This window comes from Hydra viridissima, unplaced genomic scaffold (assembly GCF_058129835.1).
Source record: "Hydra viridissima isolate aposymbiotic clone 2 unplaced genomic scaffold, HvirCarnegie_v1 scaffold_1, whole genome shotgun sequence".
Lineage (NCBI taxonomy): Eukaryota > Metazoa > Cnidaria > Hydrozoa > Anthoathecata > Hydridae > Hydra > Hydra viridissima.
Genome location: NW_028324300.1, coordinates 19,366,020 through 19,383,245, shown reverse-complemented (window position 1 = coordinate 19,383,245; position 17,226 = coordinate 19,366,020). Strand labels below are relative to the sequence as shown.

The following is a 17,226-nucleotide window of genomic DNA, read 5'->3' as shown; positions in this document are numbered from 1 at the left end:
TAATAAAAATAATAATAAAATTAAAAATAATAATAAAAATCAACCACCAAATAAGACTGATTTATTTTCATGTTTAATTTGATTTATTTTCATGTTTATTTTCATGCATTTTTATTTTTTTTAGTTTTCAAACTTTATGTTTAGAATTTTGCTTGGCATATCTATATGTGATGTTAGAAAAATTATTCTGTGCTGGAAATTGAAAAAAAACTCCAGTTTACTTCCCTGAACTTGGACAAAATTATTGTAATAAAGTAGAGAAAGAGTTCTACCATGCAGTAGAACTGGAGAATATAATTCATTTGAGAATATTTTAATCTAATTAGAGTTGTTTAAACCTGTCAAAATTACCCTGGGTTCCCTTACAATTGATGGGAATGGATGGGAATCATGTCATTTAATCATTAATCAAAAAAAATATTTAATAGAACTGATTGAATGGAAATAATTCTTGCATGAGTTAAAATCTCAACTGCAAAAATGTTTTGTTGATGTGATCTGATGTTTAAAAACATTTAAAAAATATTCAAACAATAAGATTTTGCATACTGCCAAATAACTTACAACAACTAACCTACTTTATCTTCAATGGATGGCTTCACTGAGTTTTCTACCTCAAATGATTTATCTAATAAGTATTTTATCAAAAATGAGCAACACACTTAAACATTCTAAATATTGTTTGTGTAAAAAATAATTTCAACTTCTACTACAAAAAGCAAAATATAAGAGAGAAACATTTTAAGAATCTATTTACTATGTTTATTACCTTCAGAGTATTTTCAGAATAAGAAAAAGAAAAAGAAAAAGAAAAAGAAAAAAAGAAAAAAGAATTTCTACAAGAATTTTTACTTTAAATGTATTAAAAAAATAAGTTTGTACTTGATAACTTTTCCATCACTCTTATCAAATCTAATCTATTTATCTTGTATATTGCATTCGCTAAAACATTTAATGTAGGAAACCTTTGTTGGTTTTTCCATGCATTAAACATTCTGTGTGCCTTCTCTTCCATATCATAATAGTCAGCATCTATCACATCAAGTTCATTAATACTGACTGATAAGAAGCGTCCCAATTTCTGCCAGTCTTTCCCAATCATTATTGCTAATTTTAATAGAAGTTCTGAATTGTCAAGGATATCACTCATTTTTGCTTGATCTTTCATCACATTAAGTTTTTCCTGAAAAAAAAAACAAACAACTTTATAAATATTCTCTGAATTTTTCCAATACCATTTGTTAAAATAGAGTAAAAAGTATAATAAGAAATTCTTAAAGTGAAAACAATCTTATTTTTCCACTTTACCAGATACTAAAGCATGAATGTTTTTGTAAAAAAGAAAGTTAAAACTTTTAGATGAATATACTAATTTTAATTTTGCTTAAAAAAGTTAGAGGTTGGGGGAGGAGGAAGGGGCCACTAATGACTTGTAAACAGCCAATTTTTTAAAAAATTATGCAAACCGTTCTACCATTATGGTAAATGGTCTAACTCCCCTTATTATCCCTTGGTTTAAAAAGTAATAATATTTAAAACATATACCATGCCTTTAAAAGCATAATATATTTTTTAAAGTATGATATAATACAAATAAGAATATACAAAAATATACCTCATTGTCACCAGCAGCTGAGTAATTATAAAGGACAGTTCGTCTTGGTGATCCTCCATTAGAAGGTGATGCTAGTGCAGGTTGGGATAAATTATGATCAACTGGTATAGAAACAGCTGTTTTACCACATTCCAAATCAACTTGAGATACCAATGGTTCACCTATAAATAGAATTTATGCTATTTACAGCTAAATGTTATATTTACATGTGAAAAAATTTCTAGCCACATAATATACATTGATACAGTAGGAAATTCAAAGAAATCTTCACAAATAATAGCATTATGAATGTTTACATTTAGTTCATAGAAGGTTGTGGGAACATAAACATGACTTGACATACGCAAACGCAAATTTGTGAGAGTAATAAAATTTGCAAAGGAAAGAAGAACTTCTCATGAAATTTCATGTTGAAATTGCATGCATCATTGATAGCAAATCAAACGTGAACAATAATGTTGTAAATTAAATTTGTGGATATGCTACCGAAAAGCATATCCACAATGGAATTTTACAATATTTCTGGAACAGCTACTCAAAAATGAATTAGGGAAAAAATATGAAAACTGGACCCACTTTCCCTGATTTGTTTCAAAAAATTTCCATTGCATAAGTTCTTTAAAACTACGTTTGAAACAAAGGAAAGTATGAAAAAAAATTATTTTTTACAAAAGAACACTAAAAAGTATCTACTTCTTGCTTTAGGTTATTTATTTGATATTGAATAATTATTTCACCATCCAACCCAAAATAGATTTAGTTTAATTCAAATCTGGTGATCATGTTGGCCAAGTTTATCAATTTATTTCATTTTCTTTCATCCAAGTTTAATCTTACCTTGTAAAACTGCCACCATTAGTTTTTGATCAACCAGCTGATGTCAGCTGATGGAACTATGCTGTTAAACAAACCTAGTCATATCAATTAAAGCAGTCCCAATTACCAGTACTATCCACCTTGGTACTATAATTGGGAATCTGTAAATTACCGGTAAATATTTACTGGTAAATCATGGTTATTTTATGGAAAAAATATTTACCGGTTTTTTATAAAAACTACCGGGGTTTTTACCCACTGAAAAATTAAACAAAAAAGTGTAAATTATTTTTTTAAAGATATTTGTTTTTCATCTTTTTATATATTACATATATATATATATAAGAAATAACCTTTCAAAAAGCAAAAACTATCAAAGAATTTAGCACTTATTCGTGACCTTCTCTTTGTAGCAAAGCAACCGGCAGCACTAAATGCTCTTTCACTTTCAACAAAAGTTGGAGTAATAGTTTTAAGTGTCGACAATAGTGTCTTTAAATTTTTTTTGTTCTTTTACCATTACTTACATACAAAGGTTGAACTCTTTGGACAATGATTTGAATTTTTTATCACTGCTATCTTTTCCAGCAAGAGACTGACTTATGGTCAAATCTAATTCTTCTTCAAATAGCAGGTTCAGTTAACTCTCAGGATTTGATGAACTGTTGTAAGAAAGCTCTAGGTTTCTTACTGAGTCAGTTATTTCAAATGTCTTAATAAAGCAAGAAAATTGCTCTGTTGTTTTTCTCTGTATCTTTTTAATACAGCTTCTTTCATGCTTCCTGCAAGATAGGGTTAATATCTTCTAACTTGCTGATAATGACATGGATAGCTCCATGTGTAGTAAACAAAATAGCTTCTCTGCTGCAAATTTTTTTCAAGACAATTTCTAATGGCTCAAGATTCAAAACTTTAATGTTCAAAAGTTCAATTTATTCACTGGTAAACTCAAAGTTTGTTCCAATCTCTTTAGAAACAACATAAACAACATCTAAAACCGGGAGAAATCTCCTGATCATGATCATCATGCTGCTCCATTTTGTGTTTACATCTATAAGAAGAGAGTTTTTTTGCCATACTTCTCTTGAACTTTTTTGTGAATAAAATTGTTTTTTACAGGGGATTTTCTAAATTTTTTCACAACATAGCTGACTTTAGATATAAGAACTAGTATATCTGGAGCCATATTTCTAGGATTCAATTCAACCATGTCTAGGACAAAAGGTACATTTAAATCCACATCATTATCTTCTTCCTCCTCTATATCCATGTCAATTTCTACCTTCTTGTCCTTGCTCTTTTCGTCTTCTATGTCTGCATGTTTCATTTAAAACACATCAGTAACTGCTTTTGGCAGTTACTGATGTGTTTTAAATGAAACATGCAGACATAGAAGATAATTGTATATTAATAAATTATAATAAATAAATTTAATAGACCCTAAATATGATTCTTTTACATTTGTCAAGCTTTGTCTAAAGATGGTGAGTGTTTTAAATATTTGTAAAAACTTTCTAATTTTTCAGAAGCTAAACTGCAAAAAGGGATTTACGATGGGAAGCTTCACTGCAACTTTAAAACAACAATACAATAGAAAAAAAAAAGGCTTTGATATCATTTAAAGAAGCTGTGAATAGTAGTTATGAAGTTTTTAGGCAATATAAAAGCTCCTAACTATGAACTTATTGTAGCTAATATGATAGATGAGTTGTCTGCTGAGGCCTAAAGTTTACTTCTTGCACAACCATCTTGACTTTTTTTTAAAAAACTTTTTCAAAAACATTTTAATTAGGACATAAAAGAGATAACAAAACCATGTCAAGGAAGGTGGAATATCAACATAATTGATGATTACTGTTGGTCATTTCATAGAGAACAACAAAATGTATCACATCCAAGAAAAAGGTTTACAAGAAACTTTACAGAAAAAAGGGATATGAAATGTTAAAATATAAGCACCAAAAATTAACGAGATGTAATTTTATAATATTGTAAATAAAAATTGTAACCTATTACAAAGAACTTTGGCATTTAAATCTTTAGGTATCAAATTATCTGTATTGAGAAATATGTAATAAAATGTCAATCAGAGAGAATTGCGGATAGTAAAAAACTGATACTAGATATGGTCTCTGCACACAAAAATACATAAGACTTTAGATGAATTGCTTTAAAATGTTTTTAAAAACATCTTTTAGTTCTAGTACAAATTAACTCAAAACTTAATCATTTGGACATTGTTGATAAAGTTTTTTTAAGAAAACTTCAATTTTAGATTTTCTCTTGACAAAAATCATAATTTATTTTATCAACAGCAACATCCACATTATGATCAATTTGATCAACAACAGTATTTACATAATTAAAACTAGTGCTACATGCAAATATTTTCCATTATGATGCCACTTTATCTTTTAAATTATTCACTATCCTTACATCCATTCCTAAATAAAAATTATTTATTGCCTTCTGTACTCTAAGAATTGTAAAAAATGTTTTCTTCAACTTTTAACCAGAAAATAAACACATTCCAATATGCTTAATTATCAATTTTAGCATGAAGACTATGAAGTAGAGAAGTTTTACTGAAACAAGAGTCACAACTCTCATCATCACAAACAACTTGAGAATGAAATAAACTGCACAAAACTTAAGTTGTTTAAACTTTAATTAAATGAATGACTGACTATGAGAACTGAAATTAAAAAACTGACATGAATACTTTCTCCTGTACAAATCTAATTGTCAACAAGATGCAAATATAAGGGTAAACGGGGGGAAGGGAGGGGGGAGGAGAAATAAAGCTAAATGTAACAGCATTTAAATTTAGAAACATGTTTCTTTTGAAATCAAGATTGATTTATTGATAAATGAATAAGTCATACAAGATAAAGAAGAGGATAAATATTTCAAAATTAATCTACTTCAGATATCATTTTATTCCTCACATAAAATATCCAAAAGTGAAGATTTTTATCTGTAATTTGAAGCTCGTTTAGGAGGTAGCTTTGCCCTTAAGAAGTTTGGTTTGTTTTTAACTTTGAAAAAAAACTTAAGATTGTTGAAACATTTGCTGCTCATTTTTTTAACTTTTGAGATTTGTGAATATATTAATATGACTATATTAATATGATTTGGGAATATATAATATACCAGTTTATGATAATTATTTTGTGTATACAGTTACTAATACGCTTTACACATGAAATTAATTTTGAGTGTTCCATTATATAAAGACAGTACAATATTTATAAAAAAAAAAAAATAGTTTAAGAAATATTTGCATTTGCTAATTAACAACACTCAGTTAAATTTCTTTTTACCTGGAGAATAATTTAACTTATGCACCCTCTTTTTTTACTTTGCTACATTAAATGTCAATTAAAAATAAACTTTTCAAATCAACTCTTTAAGGGAAGATTACACTCTAATAGCTTAACATTTTTAGTCAGAAAACAGAAAAAACTTTTATCATTTGTTAAACTTGTAATTAAACAATTTTGATAAATTTTTGTTATTTTTGTACATGAAATAAGATTCATGAATAATTATGTATGAGATTCACCTTTACACAGATACATACATAACCTGTAAATAAACACATATATACACATACATTCATATGGAAACATGCAAAATATTTAACATGAATATATTTAAAATAACAATTTATCTCAGGTTGATTGTATTTTCAAAAGTTAGAGTGTGTAAAAATCATTCCCTGATTTCATGACAGCCTTATTACAAACTTTATATTTTTGGGATGAGCAATCAGTAAAATTTATGAATATTTGTTGAAAATTAAACATGGTGAAAACTGAAAATCTAAAACAAGTGTTGTAATTATTGTCATAAAAACTGAAATTTTTCTAAACAATAAAAAAAAATTTCTTAAGCATTTCTTGTACCTTCATGATCCAAAAAACTTGCTGATGTGGTGTTAGGATTGTATAGTACATTGTTAAGCTCTTGGGTGTCAACAAAACTTTGCCTACCATCTGCTTTAATGCAGCAGGTTTTACCCATTGAACCTAGTGTGCCAAAAGCAAGAATGTTCTGTAAAATATCATATTTTAATATATATATACAGTTTTTATATAACTTTACACATATCACTTTAACAAATATACTGAATCATTTTATAAGTCTGCAAAGTACTCAAACATTTTTTTAAAGTTATGTTTGGGAAAACAAAAAGCACAAACAGACAATAAAATAAAGAGATTTGAATTAAAAGAGAAATCACTAAGTCACAACTCTCACCAGCAAAAACTCAATGACAATCAAGCAAATAGCATTCAAATTGAGTTTTTAAATTTTATTTATGTGAAGGACTGTCCAAACACTTTTAAACTGGCATTTTAACATCATATACTAAAGCAGCAACCTTTTCATTCAGTTATTTTTTCAAATTTAAATTTTTTGGATAAACAATCAACAATTTTTCCAGGTAAAGTTTAATAAACTGATATTTCATGAAACTTTTTTAACACATTCATTGTACATATCATGTTGTCTTTCTCAACCTCTTTACTTAGTGACAGAAATATTAATTTAAAAATCTCATTTATTGTAGATTGGTGTTTTAATATAGTTTATCCTGTAAGAAGAATACTAGCAACTATAAAAAGTTCATTTTGAACAGAAAACTAAAACTGAAGGTTTTTGATTTTGTTGTTAAACAACAAATTTTATAAATACAACACTTTAATGGGAAAAAAAAAATTCAAATTTAGACACAAAGTTGAGCATACTCAAAAAGGGGGCTAGAACTTTTCTGATTTCATTTTCCATATATATATGTATATATTTAAAATCCCAATTCAAGCCAAAACATTTGTTTTGGAAAATAGTAACCTTACTATGGTGATATATCAACTCAAACAATTTTTCCTGGTATGGCAGCTACAATATAATTGTTCTTTTTCATTTTAAACACAATAATAACTTTCTTTAGATTTAGCTTCTGATAAATATTTCACGAAAAACTTTTTAATGAATGTTTTATGTTCATATCTTTTTATACTTCAGAAGATATATCTTTTTATACTTCAGAAGATATGTATTTTTATACTTCAGAAGATATGTATTTTTATACTTCAGAAGATATGTATTTAAAACAGAAGAATGGTAGCAAGAATAAAATTTTGGACATTTAAATTTCCATTTTATCTTCTCTTTACTACCACTACCACTCCCCCTTCCTCCTTCCTTACTATATTTATTAATCTTTAATGCTATCCCATTGTATTTATTATTTTCATTATATCTTTTTGTCTTGGTTGCTTGATTAAGGACAAATAGTTATTAGTTAAAACTGGTAAAAAATTTCAAAAAAATTGGCACAGCTGATGTGAAACTAGCGGTTTTAGCAAATAAGGTATACTGTTGGAAAGTTTTTCTCCAACAGTTTGAAGAATCTTAAGGTATACTTTAGACATGTCCAAAAAACAACTTTTTTTAAAAATGTCTGAGCACAGCCGCTAAATGTGTTCTTTGTAATAAATTAATACTAAATTTAAAAAATTTTTGAATAAAAAAAATTTTTAGGGGTTGCTCAAGACCCTTAAACATCAGACAAGTCCCTAATATTTTGAAAAAAAAAGTTTTTTAAAACCATATTATGTTGGGTCTCAAAAGAAGTGAAATTTTATAAAAATTTCAAAAATATTAACTATTTTATATAAAAATTACCAGTTCAAATTTTATGAATTAAAAACTATCGTTTTTTAACAAAAAATAAAAAAGTGCATATTTTTAAAGTTTTTTTTAATAAACTTTTTAATTTGTGTTTTTTATAAACTTTTTTTATTATTTTTGAAATTTTTATAAAATTTCACTTCTTTTGAGACCCAACATGATATGGTTTTAAAAAACTTTTTTTTTCAAAATATTAGGGACTCGTCTGATGTTTAAGGGTCTTGAGCGACCCCTAAAAATTTTTTTTATTCAAAAATTTTTTAAATTTAGTATTTATTTATTACATAGAACACATTTAGCAGCTGTGCTCAGACATTTTTTAAAAAAGTTGTTTTTTGGACATGTCTAGTATACTTATTTCCATTAGTTAACAACTTGAAGGTCAAGCAATATTGTCAAAATGAGACACATTCTAAATATTCAAAAGAGGTTAACTGTCTGCTTTTCTTGGTTGCAGTACTTTTTTAACAATTATTAGGAAAATATTTTTGCTTTCAAGCACATTCAAGCTTCAAGATTTTTCATTTTATTGTCACACTGTCATTTTTACGCCCAAACAATAACGCAAGTTTCAGCTTGTAAATTATCATAAGAAATCCCATCAAAATAAAAAACAGAAACATATTATAAATCTGGGCTATGGAGTCGGAGTTGGAGTCGTGGAGTTGGAGCTCATTTTGGCTGAGTTGGAGTCAGAAAAATTGTACTGACTCTGAGTTTAGTTTAAGAAAAATCTTTCAAAGTTTCATAATTCTCATAAGGATTTTAAAGATGTTATTCATTAAAATTTTTTATGTTCTGTCAGTCTAAAGCACAAGTATCAAACTCTAGCCCTCCAGTTGTTACAAAACTGCAAGTCCCAAGATGCTCTGAAAGCTGTACAATATCCAGACACAATGGGAATTGTAGTTTACAACAACTGGAGGACAAGGAGTTTGACATATTATTTTAAGGCCTTTAAAACAGTGATAAGCAATAGGGTATTTTGTTGCTTATCACTGAGAATCATAAATCACCTCCCTTGCGCTCTCCTCTACCATCCCTTAAACTAGATAACTTTATGATGCTCCAACTCCTGACTTAAATTGTCTGACACTGTGCTGCATATTTTTTCTAGAAAGCTAGGCGTGCCACCACCAAGTACCAAAGAGCTACTCCACAAACAAAAAGACTGTAAGTATTCAATTAACTTTGCATTAGAAAGACTGTAAGTATTCAATTAACTTTGTTTCTCTGGAGAGAGAGAGTAGTAGAAAATTAGTGATTGAAGAAGCTGTTAAACAAAAAGATGAACTTAAAGAATCTCTCATGGGACCCTTTGTGTTTCTTAACAGAGTGAACTATTTTGCAACCAATGTCTAATTTTGTTTTGAAAAAATGAAGTAGTTATCAAGACATTGGCAGAAAAAGACACCAAAGCTCATCATACCAGCAAATTTCTCCAGGTCTTAGTAGAAAAGATTCTTAAAGAATATGAACTTAAAGAAGAACAATTTCTTTCTGTCCAACTGACAATATTTCAATCATGATTTTGACAAATTCATAATGTTATTAGCGGCTGCAAAAGAGTTTATTGCATAACAAGAGTTCAGAAAAGTTGTTTGCAAAGAAATTGTTTTCTAATAAATTTTGTTTAAAGCACTAAGTGGTTGGATTATTTGTATCATATTGATGAAATAGCCAATGTTAACATCGTACTACAGTAAATTTATTGTTACATATTGGTTACTTATGAAGGAGTTGGAGTCGGGAGTCGATCCATAATAAAATCAAGGAGTCGGAGTTGGAGCAGCAGCTTACCGACTCCACAGCCCTGCTATAAACTGCAATAAAATATTATGGGGTTTGCAATTTCTATGATCACTATTATATATATTAAATCTTTGTATTTCATTAATGCAAAAATTTAATAGTTTTTTCTCATAATCTAATGATTAACCTAAAACTTACTTTTATAAAAAAAAAAATGACTTAGATCAATCATTTTGTTGTGATAAATTAAAAGAAACGTTGTGAGAAATTAACTTTTATTAAAAAAGCACTAATAAATCTTTACTTAAACTTAAGTAAAAAAACACTTTTAAATTGACATGTTAGCATTATAAACTGTGATAGCAACCTTTTAATTCAGTTTTTTAACTCAAAATCTTTTAATTCACTTTCAAAAAAGATAACACTTTTCGGATGCACAATAAAAGATTTTTCTGCCAAAGCAAAAAAAACTGGCATTTTATGAAACATTTTTAACACAGCTTCTAACTGTCACTGAGGCTGCTATTCAATAAAAAAATAATAACTAAAAGCTTTTTATTCATAAAAAATTAAAACTGTACTTGCTTTTATCCTATTCATCTTTTTCAATACAATTACTTAAGCATCATATGTTGGAGACTCATAATATTTTCTCTACAGACATAACATTCTGCATGCTAAATAAATAAAAATTCAAAAATCCAGAGTTTTATCTAGTTTGAAGTATGTTTAGGTGGTAGCTTTGTCCATTTGAGGTTTAACATGGTTGGAACTTTAAAAATATACTCAAGAGTATTAACACATTCACTTCTGATTTTTAATCTTGTGAGGTTCTTACTTTTTTAATAACAGTTTGATAATTATTTTGTGTAATAAGTTGTTAATGTAAAAATTGCATTCTTTAAACATAGAGAATGTAAAACATTTATAAAAACAGAATTAAATTTTAAAAAAATTTTTTTTAGCTAAGTGTAAAAGACACTCTGCAAGTAAAATTTCTCTTCAACTGAACAAAACTTTAATTTATGCAGCCTCTTTTTTTTTGTTTTTTTATATAAGGAAATATGTTAATATACTAAAACTGTTCCATCAATTTTTTAACTGAAGATTACAATCCAATATTACAATACAAAAATATTGCAATATTTTTAGATTTATTTAATGTTTCAATCAGAAGACAGAGAAAACTTCATTCATGTGATAAACTTAAGAAGCAATGAAAATTACTTGAAAAACTTAAACTTAAAAGTAAATTAAACAATTTTGATAAATTTTTATTAAACACATTTCATCATTTAAAGTTAAGTAACAACTTTAGAAAAACAAGATTGAATGGATAACAAAAACAACAAGAAATGGATAACTTTGAAATCAAAAATTTTTGTATATAAAGTTTGAAAATGCCAGGGACAGTTTTTAAAGATTTAACTTTAACCAATTTGTTTTCTTATCATAAACTTTTATCTTTTTCTTTAAAAAAAAAACAACAAATAATTTAATAATATTATTGCATCATAAAAATTGTAAAAATCATAATGGTTTTTGAACAACCTGTTACTTATTACAACCTCTATGCTATGTGCGTTACATAATATTTTATTACATACATGAATATATAATGTTCAATTTGCAAACATACATAGATGCATACATAACATATAAATAAACATACATATACACATACATGCATATACAAATAAACAAAATATTTAAAATGAATATATTTAACATAATAGTTCATTCTAGGCTGCTTGTATTTTCATCAATATGTTTTTTTCTATAATTTTCACAATCTTCAGAATATTGACAGTGCTCTGTTATTTAAATACCTTTGATCATTTTTTAAGTGTCATATAAAAAAGATCAATATTTGTCAAAAATAAAAGATGGTGAAAACTGAAAACCTAAAACAAGTCTTAGAACTATTTTCTCATAAAAACTAAAATTTTCTTTAACAGTACAATAAAATTCTTAAACATTTCTTGTACCTTCATGATTCAAAGAACTTGCTGATGCCATGTTGGTGTCAGTAACATTGTATAGAGCATCTTTATATTCTTGGGTGTCAACAATAGTTTGTTCATCCTTTGTTTTAATGCAGCAGCTGTTACCCATAGAACCTAGTGTGCCAAAAGCAAGAATGTTCTGTAAATAAATGCATTTTAATGTATATCTTAAGTTCTTTAATTTATATTTATATGAAAGACTGACAAACACAACAAAACCTGCAACAAACTTATAATGAAAAGTTGGCAAGCATAAGGTGGAATGAAGTGAAATGTAACAAATAATCAATAATTTATGAGATAAAAACAAAAATATTTTTTATAATTCCCTATAAATGAATGTCATGTAACTGAGAATTTGTATTAGATTGCTACTGTATTACTGTTATTTGTTATTTAATGTAACAAAAAAAAGTAGAGAGTCTTTCTTTGAGAAAACATCAATGAATAAAAAAACTTCTTTTCTTTTTAACACAATTGTCAAAATTCATCAGTAAAGTAATTTAGAAATAACATTTTCACAAAAAATTGTTTTCATGAAAAACTCTCTCAACTCAATTACTGTTTCTAAGAAAATATTTTTATTGCTAAAATACCTGCATACATTTATGTACTATAATTTAAAAAATTTGAATATATAGTTTCTTTGTGACTTGTACCTTATCCTGTGGAATAGATAAATCAAAACTTTCCTTAAAAAAAAAAAAAAGGAGAACTTCAATTGCATATTGAAATACATGAGGAGGCACTTTCATAAAACATTTAGTACTTAATTTATAATATTTACTTTAAGAATAGTAAGATAATCACTTGTGAAAGGGATTTACTTACCTAACTTCTAAAAAAAAAAATCACTTGTGAAAATCTCTTGTTAAGGTGATTGCTTCTAAATGTTTTTTTACATTTACAGTAAAATCACAAGCAAACTCCATCTTAATTACTTAAATCCCTTTTCAATTCCTAAAAACAACTCATCCCTAAAAAAAAAATGCTAAGTATTTGTTTTTGATTTTTCCATTAACAATTAAATACAAGTTTCTTTAAGTTTTGTAATATAAATTGGAATTTATCAAGTTTGTAAAAGTAGAATTCTTTAAGAGTTTAAAACACCAAATGAATATGGTGTGGCAAGTTAACATTCATAAATCTTTTTTTTTTTTCAATAAATAATTTTAATGGATTTAATCAAATAGCAATTCTGTGTTGAAACAAAATAATATAAATTATGTGAAGCATCACAAATTTATTTCAGGAATCTTACAATTGTCTGTCTAAACATGTAAAATAATTTAAATTCAATTTATTCAATCAAAATAACGATTTAATTGAATAAATTGAATAATCAATAATTATTCAATAAAAAAAAACTCCATCTTTTGACATAAAGTTTTTATTTCATTTTAAAGCAACTTTATGATAACTTTTTGTCAATATTTTATGAAGACATAAATATTTAATGTTGACTTTTATAAATATTTTATGAATCTTTTAATATTTTATAACTTTTATAAATATTTTATGAGTTTTTTAGAGTTTTATGACTTTTACAAGTACTTTTTGATGACTTTTATATATTTTATTTTAGATTTTTGGCAGGAACTATCTTCTGAATGAACTTAAAGTTGTGGCGTCTGTATACCAGGAAGTCAGTTTTTAGTTATTGAATTTTAAATGACAAATTGGTTTGGTAAACATTTTTACTTCTAAGTGTTTAAAGTTTTAAAAAAGATTAAATTCGCAACAAGTAATAATATTCGTTAAATAATCCGAAAAGAATTAAAAAAAAACAAAACAAACTTAGGGGCTGTTTACATGAAAAGCGGGCTAGCTTGTTTGCAGGGCTAGCCCATTTACCAAGATCTCGACGTAGTCTTTATTACAACTTAATTTTATTTTGCGTTTATATGATTAAGAGAGCCCGGCAAGTGAGATCTCACTGTTTTTTGCCGAGATCACGGCAATCGGGTCATCCTTTGCCCATATAAACAGCCCTTTAATAGTGAAGCCCTGTTTGGGAAGACCTTTTCAAGCCAGTAACTTTTCAGTCACCAAAAAGTAATTTTTATTAAAACTAGATGCCTACCAAATTGACAATTTATCTTTCTCAAGTATAGGAATAAAAAGAGTGTGAAGTCTTACACAACACAAATAGAATCATCTATTCATATTTTAAATACTCCCAAAAAGTGGTAACATGATATTAAAGTGACAGACATAAATATTTAAGACTAAAAATGGCGCACAATCGATTACTTTCAGCAAAACATTAATTTTATTTTGTCCAGGCTTCAAGTGTGTGAAATCGAAAGCCTTTTCCCTCCTAACATTTTCTCAAATAATTTCACAACTAGACATATTCCGAAAAATTGTAAGTGGGGAATATTTTCTATTAAAAACAAGATTCACATGTCATAAAAAAACCTTGAAGTCGTAGATTTAAAATGGGAGTTAGGCGCCAACGACCGGAATGGTCCGATAGCTCTAAGCCTCCGTTTTACATCTACTAACAACGGTTGGTATTTTAGTTAGTACGTGTTTACCACAGTGTTCACCCAACTGAAAATATAAAGGCTAGGAAAAAACTAAAAATATAAAATTGGTTGGCCCGAACGAACTGTTATGAGTATTTCAAACTGCTGACTATCTTTAACCCCAGTGCGAAAAGTGTGCAATTTTAAAAACGTTGTTTCTAAAAGAAACTGACCAGCATAGTGCTATCCAACTAATAAAACATGACGCGGATTTATTTGTGAGGAGCTAATTACCAGATCGGATTTTCTTTAAAACATGTCTCTAAAACAAAAGCAGGTTCAAGCCAAGGCACTTGCTCCGGTTCCCAATTTATAAGGTAATAGCTCCTAATTTATAAGTAACGGTTCCTAATTTATAAGGTAAGTTGCAACACCATCGTATGTGATTTACTTTGTGTCAAGAAACCTGAAATTGATCTTCATCTGCTCATAGACTCCCAGATCCCTGCTCTTTGAACACATTTGGCCTTGAGTTTACTGGTACCACTAAATATAGCTGAAAGAATAAAATTTACCCTCTTTATTTTTAAAAAATTGTCAAAGAAATTGAAACATAAGAATCCTAAACTTTTATGCTTGAGAAAGTACTGTGTCAATCAGCCTCAAATTTGCCTCAGGATTTTGTTTGAATCAAGAATGTGTTTAACATCTAAAATCTGCTCAGCGATGCTTAGTGACTTAAAGTTTCGCTGTAAATTTTGATTCTTTCTAAATTATTTGTATTTGATACAGTGAAAAGAAATTTTTTTTTTAAATATATAAAGGTTTGAATGAGAATATGATAACCAATCAGCTCTATGATAAATAATGTTTTAAACTCAACTCTTTATTGTAATAATGAAACATTTTTTAACATTATAACTTCACTTTTTTACTCTTTTTGATTATTGTTATTATATTTTAAAAAGTCAAAGACTAATGGTTCATACTAAAAAAAAAATTAAGAAAATATCATTAAACCATGCTGAGCAACTGTAATTGATACGCAACTCTTAAAAAATGATTATTTTCATTGCCACCTAATGTTAAAAAAAACTTATTTTAGCATCAGAATCTTCAATCAGCAATTGAAAGGAATCGAACTCCTGGAAGTTTTGCTTTACGTTTTAGAATCCAAATACAAATTTTTATATTTTAAATAAAAAACGGAAATAACATAAGTGGGAGACCAAACTTTAACCCCCCAAAAAGACAAATAATGATAAGTTTTTACATTAAAATTACACAAACTTGAACACAAAATTAAAATATTAGTTCAAGGATGACCATCAGCACCATTTGAGATTTTGTTTATGGAAGATTTTTGTAAAATTAGTTTTTAGTAAAATTTTAAATAATTAATAATACAACTTTTTAAATATATATTCACCTCAAAAAGCTTTCGATATTTTCGCTGATTAAAATCAAACTCAAAAGAAATAATACTGTCCAACTTTAGTTTTATACTTAAAATCATTTAAACAATATTCAAACAATAGGAATTTGCTTTTTAACAAAAAAAACCTTTATAAATCGCTAACAACTTACTTGGTTTCGCTTCGGAAAGAGGTTTCATGGAGCTTTCAGTTTCATATCCAGATGATTTATCTTAAGATTATATTTATCAAAAAAGAATAAACTGATAAACTTTATAAAAAAATACATCTCTTAGGAATTGCCAATAGACATGATTTAATTTAAACAACATAAGTCATACTTTTTTGTGTCTATATTTTCATTCAACCTATTTATTATTTCTTTAACCTATTTTCTGAAAGTATTTTTTAAAATATCAAGTTTCGGAAAATCTTGCTAAATTCGAATTACATAAAGTTTTTTCTCAATCGAAACAGAAAATTTCTATTGTAAGAATAATCACAATGTTTCTTAAAGATTTCATCGAAAGTTGTAAAACTTTTTTTAATTAAATGGAATGACGTTTTTTTAATGGTCTGCTCAAGTACGTGTTTATATTCTTGCTAAAACGGTTATGACCACACTCTAAGATTTTCGATTATTATCGTGATCTGCACAAGTATCAGTATGTATAATTTTGCAAATGACATGAATTAATCGCAAAGATTTCAGAGCTGTTAGAGTTTGCTGTAAATAAGCTGTAAGGACATACAGCCGTGCGTGGTGCCCACCGAAGATACTTATTCATAAGTAACAGTTGAGAGTTAATTCCTTTTGAAATCGATTGAGAAAAACAAAAATTTTCAACGAAAACCTCAGACCTTCACCTGTTTACATTATACCATTCTATTTGAACTTCTCAGCGTCCTGTTTAAGCAAAATTTTTTACACATTTAAAAAAAATGAAGCTGTTAAATGAAGCTGTCAAATAAAAAAAAAAAATGAAGCTGTTAAATGAAAGAATAAGAAATGAGGATTAAGTAATTTAACTCCTTTATCTAACTTTAAAAAAGTCATCTTTTACAGAATCTCTGATTATGTATACTTTAGTTGGAATATTGGAAAAAAACTTCTAATCTGCATAAGACTTTCTCACAATATACGTATTGATATAAAACCAAAAGAACGTTATCCTATTACAACTGCTCAAAATTCTTTAGCTTTAAGTTAAAATTATTCGGGATGACAAGAAGTGGAAGCAAAAACCAAACATAAAACAAATACGGAGGAGAACACACTCTCTTACACAACTCGTCTACTAACGACAGCTTATTGAAATATGTGTTCTACATAAAACCTAGAAACTGATTTGGTTTTCTTCAAATTATGAGAAACAAAAAGTGGAATTAGATTATAATAATAAAATAAATTCAATTAAATATTAAACTCATAAAAGAATTTTTTAAATTTT

At 27.3% G+C, this 17,226-nt stretch overlaps 2 protein-coding genes across 12 annotated transcripts in view; one reads left to right on the top strand and one right to left on the bottom strand.

Moving 5' to 3' along the window:
* LOC149893764 (ATP-dependent DNA helicase PIF1-like) overlaps window positions 1-17,226 on the top strand; it is a 265,925-nt gene that overhangs the window by 68,398 nt on the left and 180,301 nt on the right. The window lies entirely within an intron of this gene.
* The window catches only part of LOC145195475 (NACHT, LRR and PYD domains-containing protein 3-like), a 95,084-nt gene that overhangs the window by 9,359 nt on the left and 68,499 nt on the right, over window positions 1-17,226 (bottom strand). The window contains exons 1-6 of one of the 11 annotated variants that reach the window (XM_090076310.1): window positions 15,948-17,195; window positions 11,872-12,003; window positions 6,340-6,462; window positions 1,616-1,776; window positions 883-1,183; window positions 575-628 (exon numbers count right to left, since the gene is read on the bottom strand). The exons of 1 other annotated variant lie outside the window; for it this stretch is intronic. In XM_090076310.1, the coding sequence (XP_089932436.1) occupies window positions 575-628; window positions 883-1,183; window positions 1,616-1,776; window positions 6,340-6,462; window positions 11,872-12,003; window positions 15,948-15,975 (799 nt within the window). In that variant the 5' untranslated portion in view covers window positions 15,976-17,195. Of the gene's footprint in view, window positions 1-564; window positions 629-882; window positions 1,184-1,615; window positions 1,777-2,308; window positions 2,652-6,339; window positions 6,463-11,871; window positions 12,029-12,548; window positions 12,695-12,720; window positions 13,001-15,789; window positions 15,922-15,947; window positions 17,196-17,226 lie in introns of those variants that run through there. 9 more of the 11 variants (XM_090076311.1, XM_090076307.1, XM_090076313.1 and 6 more) reach the window with 9 other exon arrangements.